Genomic DNA, 14,861 nt, shown 5'->3' on the forward strand with positions numbered 1-14,861 from the left:
TTTGTGATTAAAGAAAAGTCATTTTAACAACTTTGAAAAAATTAAAAAAAAGACAAAAAGTGTATTTCTCATTGATTTAATGAACATATTTTTATTATCAGGAAACAATACACACACATCTGAAGCAACAAGCTAATATTTATTCTTTAGAAACATGAAATAATGAGAGAGAGAGGTGCAGAGTGAGAGCAGTATCACAGTAAAACCAGCAGCAGAGTCCCAGTGAGTCATTACTGGGAACACTGGTCTCTACTCAGACTTTCTGTGACTCGAGCCTGGGCGCCCTGGGTGGCCTCACAGGTCACAGAGCCCACCTTCCTCCACTGGTCTGCAGAGAGCCTCAGGGTGCTGCTCCAGCTGTAGAGAGCGTCCTTCTCCAGCACCGCAGGGCTCCTGCTCTCCTCCCAGCTGCTGCTGCTGCTGCTGCTGCTGCCGTCCACCTTCCAGGCCAGACTCCAGCCTGAGGGGAAGCCCTTGTTGGCCAGGCACATGAGCGTGGCCTTCCCCTGCTCCAGCTCCTCATTGGAGGGGGGCAGCACCGTCAGGGTGGGACGCACATCACCTATAGGAGACACCAATCAGATTAGAGGACAGGGAGCACACAACTGTCAATCAAACACCAAACCCTATAGGACACCTTTAATGTCTGAGAGTTGATTTTCTTTTTTTAGGAGTTTCTGTCAGATGTTTCTTTCTGCTCCACCGGTCACTCACTCACACATTGTTTCACTTCCCTTTAAGAAGCCTCTCATGCACATCAGCACACAGAGAGAGAATCACACAGAACGACCTGAAATATATTTAAACTACATCTGAATCAAATTAAAAACATTACAAACATTCCCCATCAAAATAATCCAAAAACTTTGCAACACATTTTTAAAACAGTTTGTAGGTGAAGAAAAAAAACAAACTAAAACAGAGAATCAACTGAACACAATCAAATGTTCTTCATGTGAATTCAAATCAGAAAAATGTCTAAATTAGACGCATAAAGAGATCAGAGATTACATGCATTTTAAAACACCGTTCTTTATGTTTGTTTTGTTCGGTTCATTCAAACAACTGACTCAGATAAATACCTTAAAGAGTTGTCAGAAAATGAATCTCAGGAAAACATTTAAAACACTTCTCTTTGTTAAATATCAACCTGTTTATGTTTCAGTGTGACAGAAATCAAACTGTCCTGAGTGAACCTTCACGGTAAAGCAGGACTGATAAAAACACGATTTCATTAGAGTTAGAGTTTCACGATGACAAATATTACAAATAAACAGAGAGACAGCTGCTTTAACATTTTCAATAAATGTTAATGACAAATAAATTTCATTCAGTTGTTTCAGTCATTAAGGCGTCCATATCGATTGTTAGAAAAACCTCATGAATAGAACATCATTTAGCAGCTGTCTTTGAGGTTGTCAAATTGTGATTTATGTGGATCAAATATAAAAATCTGTATTTTAACATTAGGTTTAATATTCATACAGAAACTTACTTCCAACATCCAGTCTGGTTCCTCCACCAAAAGTCCACCACAGTGGTACAAAGTCATTGAGCGGCCGTACAAAAACCTCTCACTGTAGAGACACATGGCTCTCTGACTTTAACACACTGAACTCAAACTACCACAACGCCACATGTCACCTTACCATGAGAGTGAAAATAATCTATTTCCCAACAAATAAAAACTCTGGCTTCAAACATTTTACCTTCATTTAAATTCAGTCTGTTTCTGTTTTAAACTGAAATCCTTTAAAGTCAAATGTTGTCTTTATTCTTTCTAAAACAATCGATTTAAAAGTTAAAGGTCAGTATTTTCTTTTCCTCCAGGCTTGAATATGAAGACAAAAGACACCAGAATAACTTACTGATTGAATAAAAAGATGAATATGTGACTTACTTCCAATATCCAGTCTGGTTCCTCCACCGAACGTGTACCACAGTGATACAAACTGATGGAGTCGTCGTACAAAAACCTCTCGCTGTAGAGACACACGGCTCTCTGACTCTGACACAAACACAGACACCTGAATGAGTCTCTGCCTGCAAGACCTCTGAGACCAAAAGAAAACAGAATTTAAAAAGATTATAACAAATTAAAGAAAGTCTTTCTTTGAGATATTAAAATTATTTTTAAATAATTTTCTCAAGAATATTATTAATTATCGTGATTTATATCAGAATAAATGTTTCTAGAAGCGTGAACATGAAATCATATTAAATTTGTTTTGAAAGTTTTCTAATTAATTGTATGATTAATTGATTGATTGATAAACAGAGTAATGACAGTGATCCCTGTTGGAGTCAGTCAGAACATTTCCATAGAGAGCCACTTTGCATCAGCAGCACCATGCTCCAGTGCTCTGGGAGAGTTTATAGTCCTGACAGTTGAACACTGGATGACTCACAGCTGTCCTTCATCACAACAGAAATCCTCGTCCTCATCATCAAAAACATGACTTTGATCTGCGTCCTCATCTGGACTCTCCTCCTCTGCTGCTGCTTCACAGGTAAAGTCCAGAGAATCAAACTCCTCTCCTCTATGAACATCCGTCCCTCTGAAATGAAGCCCACTAAACCCTGATGCTGCTTTCTGTTTTTGTCTCTGTATCCTCAGAGTCCAGAGGACAGGTCACAGTGACTCAGCCTGCAGCAGTGACCTCTGCTCTGGGAGCCTCCGTCTCCATCTCTTGTAGGACCAGTCAGAATGTTTATAATAATGACTTCTTAGCCTGGTACCAACAGAAAGATGGAGGAACTCCTAAACTCCTCATTTACCGTGCTAGCACTCGAGCATCAGGGATTCCAGATCGTTTTTCAGGCAGTGGATCAAACTCTGCCTTCACTCTGACCATCAGTGGAGTCCAGACTGAAGATGCAGCAGTTTACTACTGTCAGAGTTCACACTATATCAACAGTCAGTGGGTGTTCACACAGTGAAAAAGCGTCGTACAAAAACCTCCCTCAGTCAGACTGAACAGAAACTGAACTGACTGCTGCAGCTGGAAGTTTCTGCAGAGACTGACACACTTCACTGAGGACACACACACACATAGACATTAACACACACACACACGCGTGCACACACATATACACATACACACACACACACACACACACACACACACACACAGACATTAACACACACATACGCACGTGATTGTAACATCAAAGGTGGTCCAAATGTACCCCTACATACCCCTTAAGAAATCTAAACTTTATCTAAAACTCTTAAAACATAGCCTCCAATGGAATGACTAACACACCCATGCACTGGTTTAGATCCTAACTCTCTGGTCGCGCTCAGTTTATTCAACTCAAAACCTTCAAATCCTGGGGCGCTGGTGGCGCAGTGGTTGGTGCGCGCGCCCCATGTGTGGGGGCTGTGGTCTTCCAGGTGGGTGGCCCAGGTTCGTGTCTGGCCTGTGGCTCCTTTCCCGCATGTTATTCCCCATTCTCTCTCCCTTATTTCCGACTCTATCCACTGTCCTATCTCTCAATTAAAGGCACAAAAAAGCCCAAAAATAAATCTTTAAAAAAAAAAACTTCAAATCTCAGCCATTTCCAGTCACTACAGGTGGTCCTCAGAGTTCTGTCCTGGGACCTCTTCTGTTTATCAACTATCTCCTTCCTCTTGCCCATATCTTCTGTAAATATAACATCCAGTTCCATTGCTATTCGGATGACACCCAGCTCTATTTGTCCACCAAACCGACCTCCTCCCTCCCGTTTACTTCCCTGTCTGATTGCCTACAAGAAATTAAATCCTGGTTATTCTGAAACCTCAAATGAAACAGTGACAACACAGAGGTTCTCCTCATTTACACCAAATCCACAATTTCAAAACCTGACAGTTTTCTCTCACGATTGACCACTCCTCAGTTTCTCCCTCCCCTCAGTTTAAGAGTCTGGGTGTCATCCTCAACAGCACACTATGATTCCAAGCTCACATCAATAATGTCTCGGTCTGGTTATTTCCATCTTCGTAACATTAATCGCCTCCGCCCGTCCCTCACACCCAACAGTACTGCCATCCATGTCATCACCCTGGTTACATCCTGCATTGACTTCTGCAACTCCCTTCTCTTTGGTTTCCCTCTCAGGTCCATCCACAAACTTCAACTGGTCCAGAACTCTGCCGCTCGCATCATCACCAGAACGCCCTCTGTTAATCACATCACTCCTGTCCTTCAGCAGCTTCATTGACTTTCAGTTAAATATCGCATTGACTTCAAAATTCTACCCCTCACCTTTATGGCCATCCATAACCTCGCTCCTCTGTTCCTCTCTGAACTCCTGCACATCAACGCACCCACCCGCACTCTCAGGTCTTCTTCTTCAATTCAACCCACCACAACAACCGCCTGCCTCTCCACCTTGGAGTCCAGAGAATTCAGCCGTTCTGGTCCCAGCCTCTGGAACTCCCTCCCACCACACATCCGTAATATTCACTTTCTGTCCATTTTTAAATCTAATCTGAAAACACATCTTTTTAAACTGGCATATTCAGTCTGATCATTCTCCATCCAGTCTCATGAATCCTCCTCACAATGATTTTCTACATCCTGTAAAATGTTATTTTTAATGTTCATTTTATCGATGTAGTGTTACTTTGTTGTTTTTATCTCTGTTTTCTAAGGTGACCTTGAGTGCCTTGAAAGGGGCCTTTAGATAAAATGTATTATTATGGAAGGAAGTGCCTAGCATGACCTGAAATAATAGAAAGACAAAATAAATCATTAAACTATGTTCCTCTAACTTTAAAGCCTTCAATAACTGTTGTGAGGCTTCCAGTGAACTCATATGATGTTACTCTGATGAGAAACACAGAAAGCTTCCTTTAAAAGGACCTTAAACCTGCAAAAACACAACTCTCTTTAGAAGTGACATTAACAAACATTTAGCACATTCTTGCAAAAAAATATTTTAGCAGGATGTCTAAACAGCAGGTGTAGGAATGATCTAAAATCAATGATGAACACAATGAATGAGAAGTGGAGTAGAATATAAATAAAAGTCGGTAATTTGTCTACTTCTTAAATAAATGAGTGTAACATTGATAAAACTTTGTATGAAAACACACAATGACTTTGTATGCTGACAAATCTCTGCAGTATGTTTCGAATGACCTAAAAACTTCTCATTTTCAAATTTGTTTTCAGCACATTTTGAATGAGCTAAAAATCAGCCATTTTCTCAGAACATTTCCATAGAGAGCCACTTTGCATCAGCAGCACCATGCTCCAGTGCTCTGGGAGAGTTTATAGTCCTGACAGTTGAACACTGGATGACTGACTGCTGTCCTTCATCACAACAGAAATCCTCGTCCTCATCATCAAAAACATGACTTTGATCTGCGTCCTCATCTGGACTCTCCTCCTCTGCTGCTGCTTCACAGGTAAAGTCCAGAGAATCAAACTCCTCTCCTCTATGAACATCCGTCCCTCTGAAATGAAGCCCACTAAACCCTGATGCTGCTTTCTGTTTTTGTCTCTGTATCCTCAGAGTCCAGAGGACAGGTCACAGTGACTCAGCCTGCAGCAGTGACCTCTGCTCTGGGAGCCTCCGTCTCCATCTCATGTAGGACCAGTCAGAATGTTTATTATAGCAGCTACCACTATTTAGCCTGGTACCAACAGAAAGATGGAGGAACTCCTAAACTCCTCATTTACTATGCTAGCACTCGAGCATCAGGGATTCCAGATCGTTTTTCAGGCAGTGGATCAAACTCTGCCTTCACTCTGACCATCAGTGGAGTCCAGACTGAAGATGCAGCAGTTTACTACTGTCAGAGTTATCACAGCGGACCTGTGTTCACACAGTGAAAAAGCATCGTACAAAAACCTCCCTCAGTCAGACTGAACAGAAACTGAACTGACTGTTGCAGCTGGAAGTTTCTGCAGAGACTGACACACTTCACTGAGGACACACACACACACACACACACACACACACACACACACACACACACACACACACACACACACACACACACACACTGTGAAGAGAATAAACACACCATCTTTTAAATATCAAACATTTTCAGCCCACTTCTCCCCCCTCTTTCCTCACCATGATGGTCAGACACAGCTCATTTACATATTTAAAGGTACAGACACAGAAACAGCCTGTTCTGAGCAGGGCTGAAATAGAGGGGTTTATAGACATGATCAAATACAAGATCAGAGTGGATTTAGAACAAAAAACTTCACACACAGGGGAAGAGGAGCAGAATATGTGAACTTAAAAGAGGATGTTGTGTTTTGGGGGAGCATAAAGTAAGACTTGAAACAGGTACCAATATTGTTTGACTTTTTTTTGGCAGGTGGGCTTTATGTGCCTTTATTGTAGAGATAGGAAAGTGGATAAAGTTGGAAATCAGGGAAACAATATGATGGAAAGGAGCCACATGTTGGCTTCGAACCTGGGCCAACAGCCTCCGTACATGGGGCGAGCGCACTAACCACTACGCCAGCTGTACCCAATTTTGTTTGATTTTAACTGATAACTTATCCAAGTAAAAAATTCTGGTTTCCTGACAACCAAACTAGGACTTCAGGTTCAGGTTCAGGTGACTCTATCTGTGGGCAGATTTGTTTTGCAGCCAGCAAAGCGACGTCCATCATGAAACACAATATGAAACAGATGTAACAAGAAACAACACAGTGAAGAGAAGGTCAACAATTTAAATTGTATTTATTGAATTAGGACATTGCACATGAATCAGCAAATCACATCAAAGTCAATATGCCGGAATTAGCACAAAAGCTACATTTCATCTGTAGTCCCTAAAGGCAGGTAGGAACAAAAAACATAAAATACATTTACAATTACAGGACAGCAAACAAAAGAACTCACAGACACTTTTACAAACAAAAACTGGACACGATTGTCAGATAAGAAATAACAGACCAACATGATAAAAAAGCCTATAAAATATATTAATAAAGAAGATGAAAATAATAAAAATACTTAAGGTTTCACCATTCAGGGCTGAGAAGAGAAAGAAATATCAGTCAATAAGATCAATAAAAAATCTGAATTAAACAACCATTTGAATTAATCAACACTCGTATGATGAAGATCAACTTCATGAACTTTTTAAGACCAACATGATTCAGCTTGTAGCCTCCAGCAGGGTCATCAAAGGTCACAAGCTGAAACACGTCATATTAAGTTAATAAGACAAGACAAGATGAGATAGATAAGATGAACTGTATTGTCCCAGTGGGAAATTTGCCTTGGACTTCATCAAATTGATCTTTGTAGTACAAGTGCTGCTGGAGTCTTTTACCCTCTCCAAGCCTTTCAGCTGAACTGTAGGTATGATTCTCTGCCAATCACAGACACACACAGAGGCAGACTGACAGACAGACTATAAGAAATATGTTTTTAAAGGGATCAGCAGAATGGGCGGGATGAGGACATTCTGACATAAAGCAGCTAAGTGAGAAGACAGCTGGTTTCCCATCAGTTTAAAATGTCGACATCATTAAATTGTACAAACCTGTGTGTGTGTGTGAAAATGTCTAAAGCTAAAACACTGAGATCTTTTGTCAACCAGAGACTGACTGCTGCTGCTGAAGAGATATTTGATCTGTTTGAAAGAATGATGAGGAGCAACTTCGTCGATCAAAAGAGGAAAAAGAGCGACAACACAGACTGCTGGATGCTGTTTACAACCGCTTACACAAATATGGTTTGTGTAGTTTATTGTTAGTGTTGATTTAAAACGATGAGAAGCAAGCTACATTCTCACATAACTGTTAGATATGTTGTGATGTGCTGATTTTCTTTGGACACAGATCGGGAGTTTCAGAGGTTAAATCCAACTAAATTCCCCAGAATTAAATTACAGCAGTCCCTTTGAATTCAGATCACCATGGAAACCTTTCAATCTCACACACAGTTGTCCGAGATGATCATCATCAACAACAATATCTAAACCGTCGTCATCAGGTCGTAGGTACTTATAAAGTGCTGGGTCTTTTGCTTTTTCTTAAAGGTGCAGAGGGACTCTCCAGATCGAATGGAGTTTGGAAGTTCATTCCACCACCAGGGGGCGACAGAGGAGAAGAGTCTATTTAGCGTTTTAGGACCCTGTTGTGAAGGTTGGATCAGACGCCTTTCATTGGCAGAGCGTAGTGGGGGGAGGGAGTGTAGACCTGGATGAGAGAGTTAAAGTAAGGAGGAGCCGTTTTTGTGTCTGTTTTGTAAGCGAGCAGTAACTGGGAGCCAGTGTAAGGAGATGAACAGCAGAGTGACTTGTGCTCTTTTAGGAAGGTTGAAGACCAGTCGTGCTGCTGCATTTTGTTTCATCTGCAGGGGTTTGATAGTGCATGTAGGAAGACCTGCCAGTAGAGAGTTGCAATAGTCGATGTGTGATATCACAAGATCCTGTACCAGGAGCTGTGTAGCATGTTCTGACAGGTAAGGTCTGATCTTCCTGATGTTGTACAGGGCAAATCGACTCCATTTGTTAGTCTTAAGAGCTTTATGCTCATATTATGCAACATTTAGGGTTTTTCTAAGACTTCTGTCTCTCCCACTGTCTCCATCCCTCTCATTGGGCCTCATTCACTAATATGTGTGTAGAAATGTTGTCACTCTGTGCATTAAATAAGTGCATACGCAAAATCACCGTCAGATTCATGACACGTGCGTACCAGCATATTTTGTTCTCACCACCAGGCGTATGTGAGTGAATCAGAATCATTCTAAATCGGCAGCATACTACCACACCCCCATCTCTCCATATAAGGACATCCGATTGGTGTATCAGGACGAGAGCGGAGAGGTGGAGACACGTAGAAGTTTTTAGGAGATGGCCCCAAAAGGTAAAAAAGATTGGTGTGTCTGGGGGTTTAGATGATGTTACAGTGAATTACAGAGTTGCAGCAGTACGTGCGTTGGCAGACAGAAGCTATGGCAAGTCCTTTTAACATTAAAACAGTCTGGCTGACAAGTAGCAATTTAGTTTTCACTAGTGGAAATTACATTTCAACATGTCAAAATTACATTTTGACATATCTGTAAAACCATTTTACACATTACAAATATATTTCTACTTGGCGAAATGTAATTTCAATGTACTATAATCTACAGGTATAAAAACAACTCCACCAATCTGTTAGATTGATAATCAAATGTACCTTTCTCCTTTATGTTTATCACAAGGTGGGGTTTGGTGGTCCATGGAGCCATTGATGGACACTCTCGACTGATCACATACTTGAATTGCAACACAAATAATTGTGCCTCCACTGTACTGACACAGTTTGTAAAAGCAACCTGCATGTATGGCCTTCCTTCCAGAGTTAGATCAGACTATGGAGGTGAGAATTCACAAGTTGCACTGTTCATGAACCTTGTTCAAGGTGTGGAGAGGAGGAGTCACATCACAGGCGAGTCTGTCCATAACCAAATAATAGAACGTCTTTGGAGAGATGTTTTTCTGCATGTTCTACAATCTTTCTATGATACATTTTACTCTCTTGAGAATTCTGAGCTTCTTGATCCTGAGGATGAACTCCACAAAATGGCACTGCAAATTGTCTTTCTGCCAGAAATTCAGAAAAGACTTCAGAACTTCAGAAATGCCTGGAATAACCACAGTCTGCGCACAGAAAACAACAGAACACCTGTCCAAATCTGGATTGCAGGAATGCTGGCCAATATGGAGATGGACAGCACAGCCATCAACAATGTGTTTGGTGAGGACCGTTACAGTGAACAAAGTTTGGAGGCCCTTTTGGCACACCATGGGATTGGCACTTTCCCCAGTCTTGATGACGATGACCATTTCCCAGCTGTTGTTGTGGAAGAACCCAGAATCCACCTCACTTCACAGCAACTCGTCATCCAGGCAGTTGAAGATATTCCAGATATGACACAGAAATACCAGACTTGCTGCACAGTAATTGCAAATATGCTTGTGTTGCCCCAAAGTGAAAATAATAGTGTATAATAGTTAAGCCCAAACTGATACACTGGACGACAATTTAAAGTAATATCACACAGTAGGGAGTGATGTTGTACTTAATATCGTCACTGCGGCGTGTGTCTACGACAGAATCGTAGCAGTGATGATATCCAGAACAGCATCTCGACCTCGAGTGTGATGTTGCTTTTATACAACAGTAATACAAGCAGAAAATAGTGGTAACAAGTAAAAATCAACAACAGATTATTTTAACTCCACCATCTCAACTAGTTCCACAGTTTAAATAAAACTAGTCTCATTCTATGCAACCCAAACACTCTCCTGCACTGTTACTTTGTTGGTCTCCATGGTTACCACAGAGCAGCTACTTTGTAGTACGAATCTTAACTTGTGTTATAAATGGTAATGGTAAATGGACTTGAGCTTATATAGTGCTTTGGTAGGTATGGTAAATTACCATATACCATACCTTATGATGGAAGAAGTATTCTGCTCCTGTACAGAAGCAAAAGTGGTATTACCACACTGAAAATACTCCTGCATTTAGACATTGTATAGTAAATGTTCACTGACAATGTTTTACTATTATAATATTGTTTCAACAAATATTAAAGGCAGGTGAGGAATCTGCTCATTCTTTTATTTAAAGTGCCCTCTATATGTGTGGTGATTGGACAGTTCTGTGTATTTTTCCTTGTTTGGTGCTTGTGTTTTTGTTCTTTCAGAGGATGGGTGTGGCTTATCGGCTGCTGGAGCTCTCTGCAATCACTCACCTGTTCGTCATCTGTAATCACCGGCTGCAGCATTTATACCCTGGTTCAACTCTCCCAAGCTGCCAGATTATTTCCGCCTACACCGTGGTAGATCGGCGTCTCAGTATCAGTAAACTTTTTGTGCTTTGAATACCTGTCACTAATTATTCCCTTGTCTTCTTTTTTTCCCCAGTGCCTCACCACCCAGCCTCTCATTCAAGCCTCACCAGCCTCACTTCAATAAATACCCCTTTACCCACCACTCTGTTTTCCGGTCTTGCTTTTGGGTCCACTGAAAACCTTTAAGATCGTAACAATATGATCATAGTTAAGTAATGTAACATTTTGTCTAATGACCAATAATAAGACTACTTCTTGCAGTACACCACTTTACACACTGTCATTTTACCTCAGAAATCAAAGACACTGCATATTTTTTCTTGAAAAATACAATTAAAATGTTATTGTACAACTGCAAAATGTCCTGCCTCCATTGCATAACATTGGAACATGTCATTGATAACCAAATTTGAGGGGGAAAAAAAGGTGCGAGTTGTACTTTAACATGGAAATATCAGTAAACGTCATATCAGTTCTGAAATATTTGACTCCCAAATATTAACCTCTCTTAATAGTATAACCATACTATAACTACTAATTATTCTTGTGTTCAGTTATAATTACTTTACACAAATGCACTGAAAAAGCTGTTTTAATTTGAAGAAAATTGCAGCAACGTTACAGAAGTCTGAGGAGGGCTTTGCCCTAGAATGTAATGAACTTGTACTTTAAAGCCTGAACTGACTTCAACCTTTGGTCCACAGAATGCTGCACTGAAAACAAATTGCAGAGACCTTGTTTGTCGCTGTCAGATTTATTTAGATACAAACTTCAATTAAACAATGGATTTTTTAAATATTTTTTTCAACCTCTGTGATATTTTATTGATATTTTAATTGTCTTGGTCTTGCCTCGGAGCTCTCTGGTCTCGGGCAGGTCTTTGTCACGGTTAGTGTGGTCTTGACTACAACAGTAGTTTAAAGATTAAAAAAAAAATCTTTATTCATTTTAGGGCAAAGGTAATGCTCTACAGTTAAAGTCAAGTAAGCTTTTCATTGATTTTAATACATTTTTATTTCCTACAGAGGCTGAGAAAAAATTATTTAGGAAATGTTGACATACTGCAGTTTTTCAGAAAATGCTCAGGTTTTGGGAGGTTGTTTTGAAACAATGCTGAGATTTTAGAGAGTGTTTATCTAGGACCCTGGTTACATTATGCAATGCCGAAACCTGGAGCCTGCAGAATTCCTTCTGTCATACAGCTTTTGAATTTCTCATATTGTTTGTGAATGGGCAGTCTGAGCACTATGGCGCATGTGTTTGCCTCTGGAAAGATTTTAGTGTCTTCATCGTGGAGAAATTCAATGACAGGATGCTGTGGGAAGTCCAGGGGAGGCACTGCTGAAGCTCCAGAGGCAAACTCCAGCACCATTTCCAGCGTCAAGGGGCTGCATTCTCCTTCTACAAAGACATGAGCAAAGGAAATTATAGCTCACATGGAAAGAAATATAAATGCCTGTCACACTAATAAGCTTCAAGTATTGTACAACTGCATCTACATGAAACTGATGAAACTATAATTGCACAATAAGACACAAATGACTGACAGATCAACCTAACCAGATTCCAATTCCCAGGGCTGGCTCAGTGGTCCAGCCAAAAACACACATGCCATTGAAATATCGTACCCTCAATATCGATTAACCAGTCTCTCCAGAAACAGATGGTCTGATTTTCCAGGGGTCGTCTGTTACTTCCAGGGACTGAGAAATCAACTTCAAACAAAGTAGACAAGTCTTTGGCCTCCAGTGGTTTCGGTGCACTGGTGAACAGGTCCTCAAAGATTCCAGGGTGAGCCCTAAGCTCATCAAGGAAACCCAGAGTTTTGAAAGCTTCCTCAAACCTGAAAAAAAAAACACATAAATTAGAACATTACAAATCAATGTTATATGAACAAGTTTACCCTTTCACACCCCTCAGTTTTGCCCTGATGGATAAACTGCTCACTGTCTCAATGCCACGTGCATCCGCCCATCAACAAAATAATGTGCTGCAGACTGGACCAGGGAATCCCTCTGCTCCAAGGATGTGATGTATCTCAGAGTTCCCATCATGCTCAGACTGTCTTCTGCATCTGTGATTGCATCATTTGCCTCATGGACAGTCTGAGCTTCTTTTATCTAAAAAAAACACAATAATGAGAGTAGTCCTGTTTAGGGGAAAAAATCTACAGTGAAAATGTAATGACCAGGCTTCAAAAACTGTGCAATACACACCTTTAATAACTTTTCTCTGAAAGACTGGTCTCCCACTTCATCCAATGAAGCAGGAGGTGGAGATTTACCACAAAGCTGGAGAAAGAGACGCTTAGAAAAGAAGGATGGGCCAACTCCACCATGGATTATACACACAGTCACCATCTTTCCAATCAGGGTGTACAGTCCAGTCTCAAGATCTGAAAAACAAACATTTATGTAAAGATTCAAATAATTTATTTTATACAGGTTACACTTCTTTTTAAATAATTACTTACAATGAGTATCAAGAGCCAACAGCCTATCATTCTCAGGCCCATCAAATATCTTTGAGTGCTGTACAGCCCTCATTAGCAACCGCAGGTATTCCCTGGTTGGCCCTCCGTCATCCACAGCCCCTTCTCCTTCCCCCTCACTGTCGACAAATATCACATCCAGCTTTGCTCCTGGGTCAAAGCGACGTCGTTTAAACGCTTGAAGGCTACCCTGCAAGATGTTGTCTCTGCAAACGTTTATTTGATTGCTTGTGTGATTACAGGTGAGATCCACTTTGCTGAGGAGCTTCATCAAGACAGTTTGCAGATCAATTCTGTAACATAAAAACAAATATAAAACTTAGATGACAAAAGACAACTTTGAAGTTTGAGAATAAATATTCAAATGAAAGTAAAATAACATACTGAGATGATGAGGATTCACTATTCTCCACTATTGTTCTAAGAGTTGGCTGAAGAGGCAGTGATCGTACAGGAGACTGGTGAGGAAGAGGAGGAGGAGGAGGAGAAGAAGGAGCAGGTGAAGGGCTCTGTTGGTCTATGGCAGGGCAAGCATTGCTCGGGTCACATGCATCTATTATCTGAATTGGAGGCAAAAATACACACAAATACAGATACACAATATACATTAAAACTGTAATTTTTAAAAACTAGTACAAATGAAAATGTTTGAAATGACATTGCTAATCACCTGTCCAGCTGGTGTTACCATCCACTGAACATAGAGGGTCGAAAACCCTTTGATGTTGTACTGCTCAATGGATCCTGACAGTGTGCTTTCCAGTACTTTGGTTGATGCTGCTTCTCAAAGACAAAAAACCTCACTGGCCATTTCCTCTTGCCCAACAAAATCAAACCATGTCTAAAGCAGAGAAAAGAAACAGGACTTTACATCTATGAATTATCATACTATGCACAACCCAGAGCAAAACTTAACATCAGAGGTGAACTCCTTCTCAGAGGTTAACATTAAGACAGGTAAAGTGATAACCTGAATAGATTCAGACAAGACAAACTTCCTCGTCCTCTCCAATCCATTAGGAAACTTGAATTTGAGTGGCACACCATCAGTAGGCTCTTCAAAAGCTTCCATTCTGTCTTGTCTTGCCTCAATTGCCTATAACACATAATTACACTTGTATGAATTTTTAGAGCGACAGACTGTGAAAGAGTAATTGAAATCATATTTCATTACATAACTAATAGAATTTACCTTTAACCGTCTCTGTTCCTGTGACTCCAGTCCCTGACGTCTCATTTCCTGTTTGAGATAAAAGAAAATATGTTTTCATCTAATTAATACAATACAAATGTTTTTTTCCAATGACAATCCAGCATGAATGTAGTAGTAGGGTTTTAGAATCAATAATGGGCTGAAGTTTAGTTTCTAACCCACCTTAAACTGAAAGAGTGAAAATCTTTACATGTTTCTATTTTGTATTTCTTTAGTATGTTTTCAGTAGAGGATATTTCACAGTGATCTTAAACATTCATTTTTATCAGATTTGAAAAAACATTTCTACTGTTACAGCGTGTCCTAACAAGCGTCAGCGACATGATCAGCCTGATTCTATAG

At 40.4% G+C, this 14,861-nt stretch overlaps 1 gene segment (V, D, J or C); it reads right to left on the bottom strand.

The window, feature by feature from the left end:
• Positions 1–173: 173 nt before the first annotated feature.
• On the bottom strand, positions 174–608 carry LOC132991004 (Ig kappa-b4 chain C region-like). The segment is given in 1 exon segment: positions 174–608. A coding segment is annotated over 1 exon segment (261 nt).
• Positions 609–14,861: the final 14,253 nt, after the last annotated feature.

The sequence above is a fragment of the Labrus mixtus genome, chromosome 16 (assembly GCF_963584025.1).
Source record: "Labrus mixtus chromosome 16, fLabMix1.1, whole genome shotgun sequence".
NCBI lineage: Eukaryota > Metazoa > Chordata > Actinopteri > Labriformes > Labridae > Labrus > Labrus mixtus.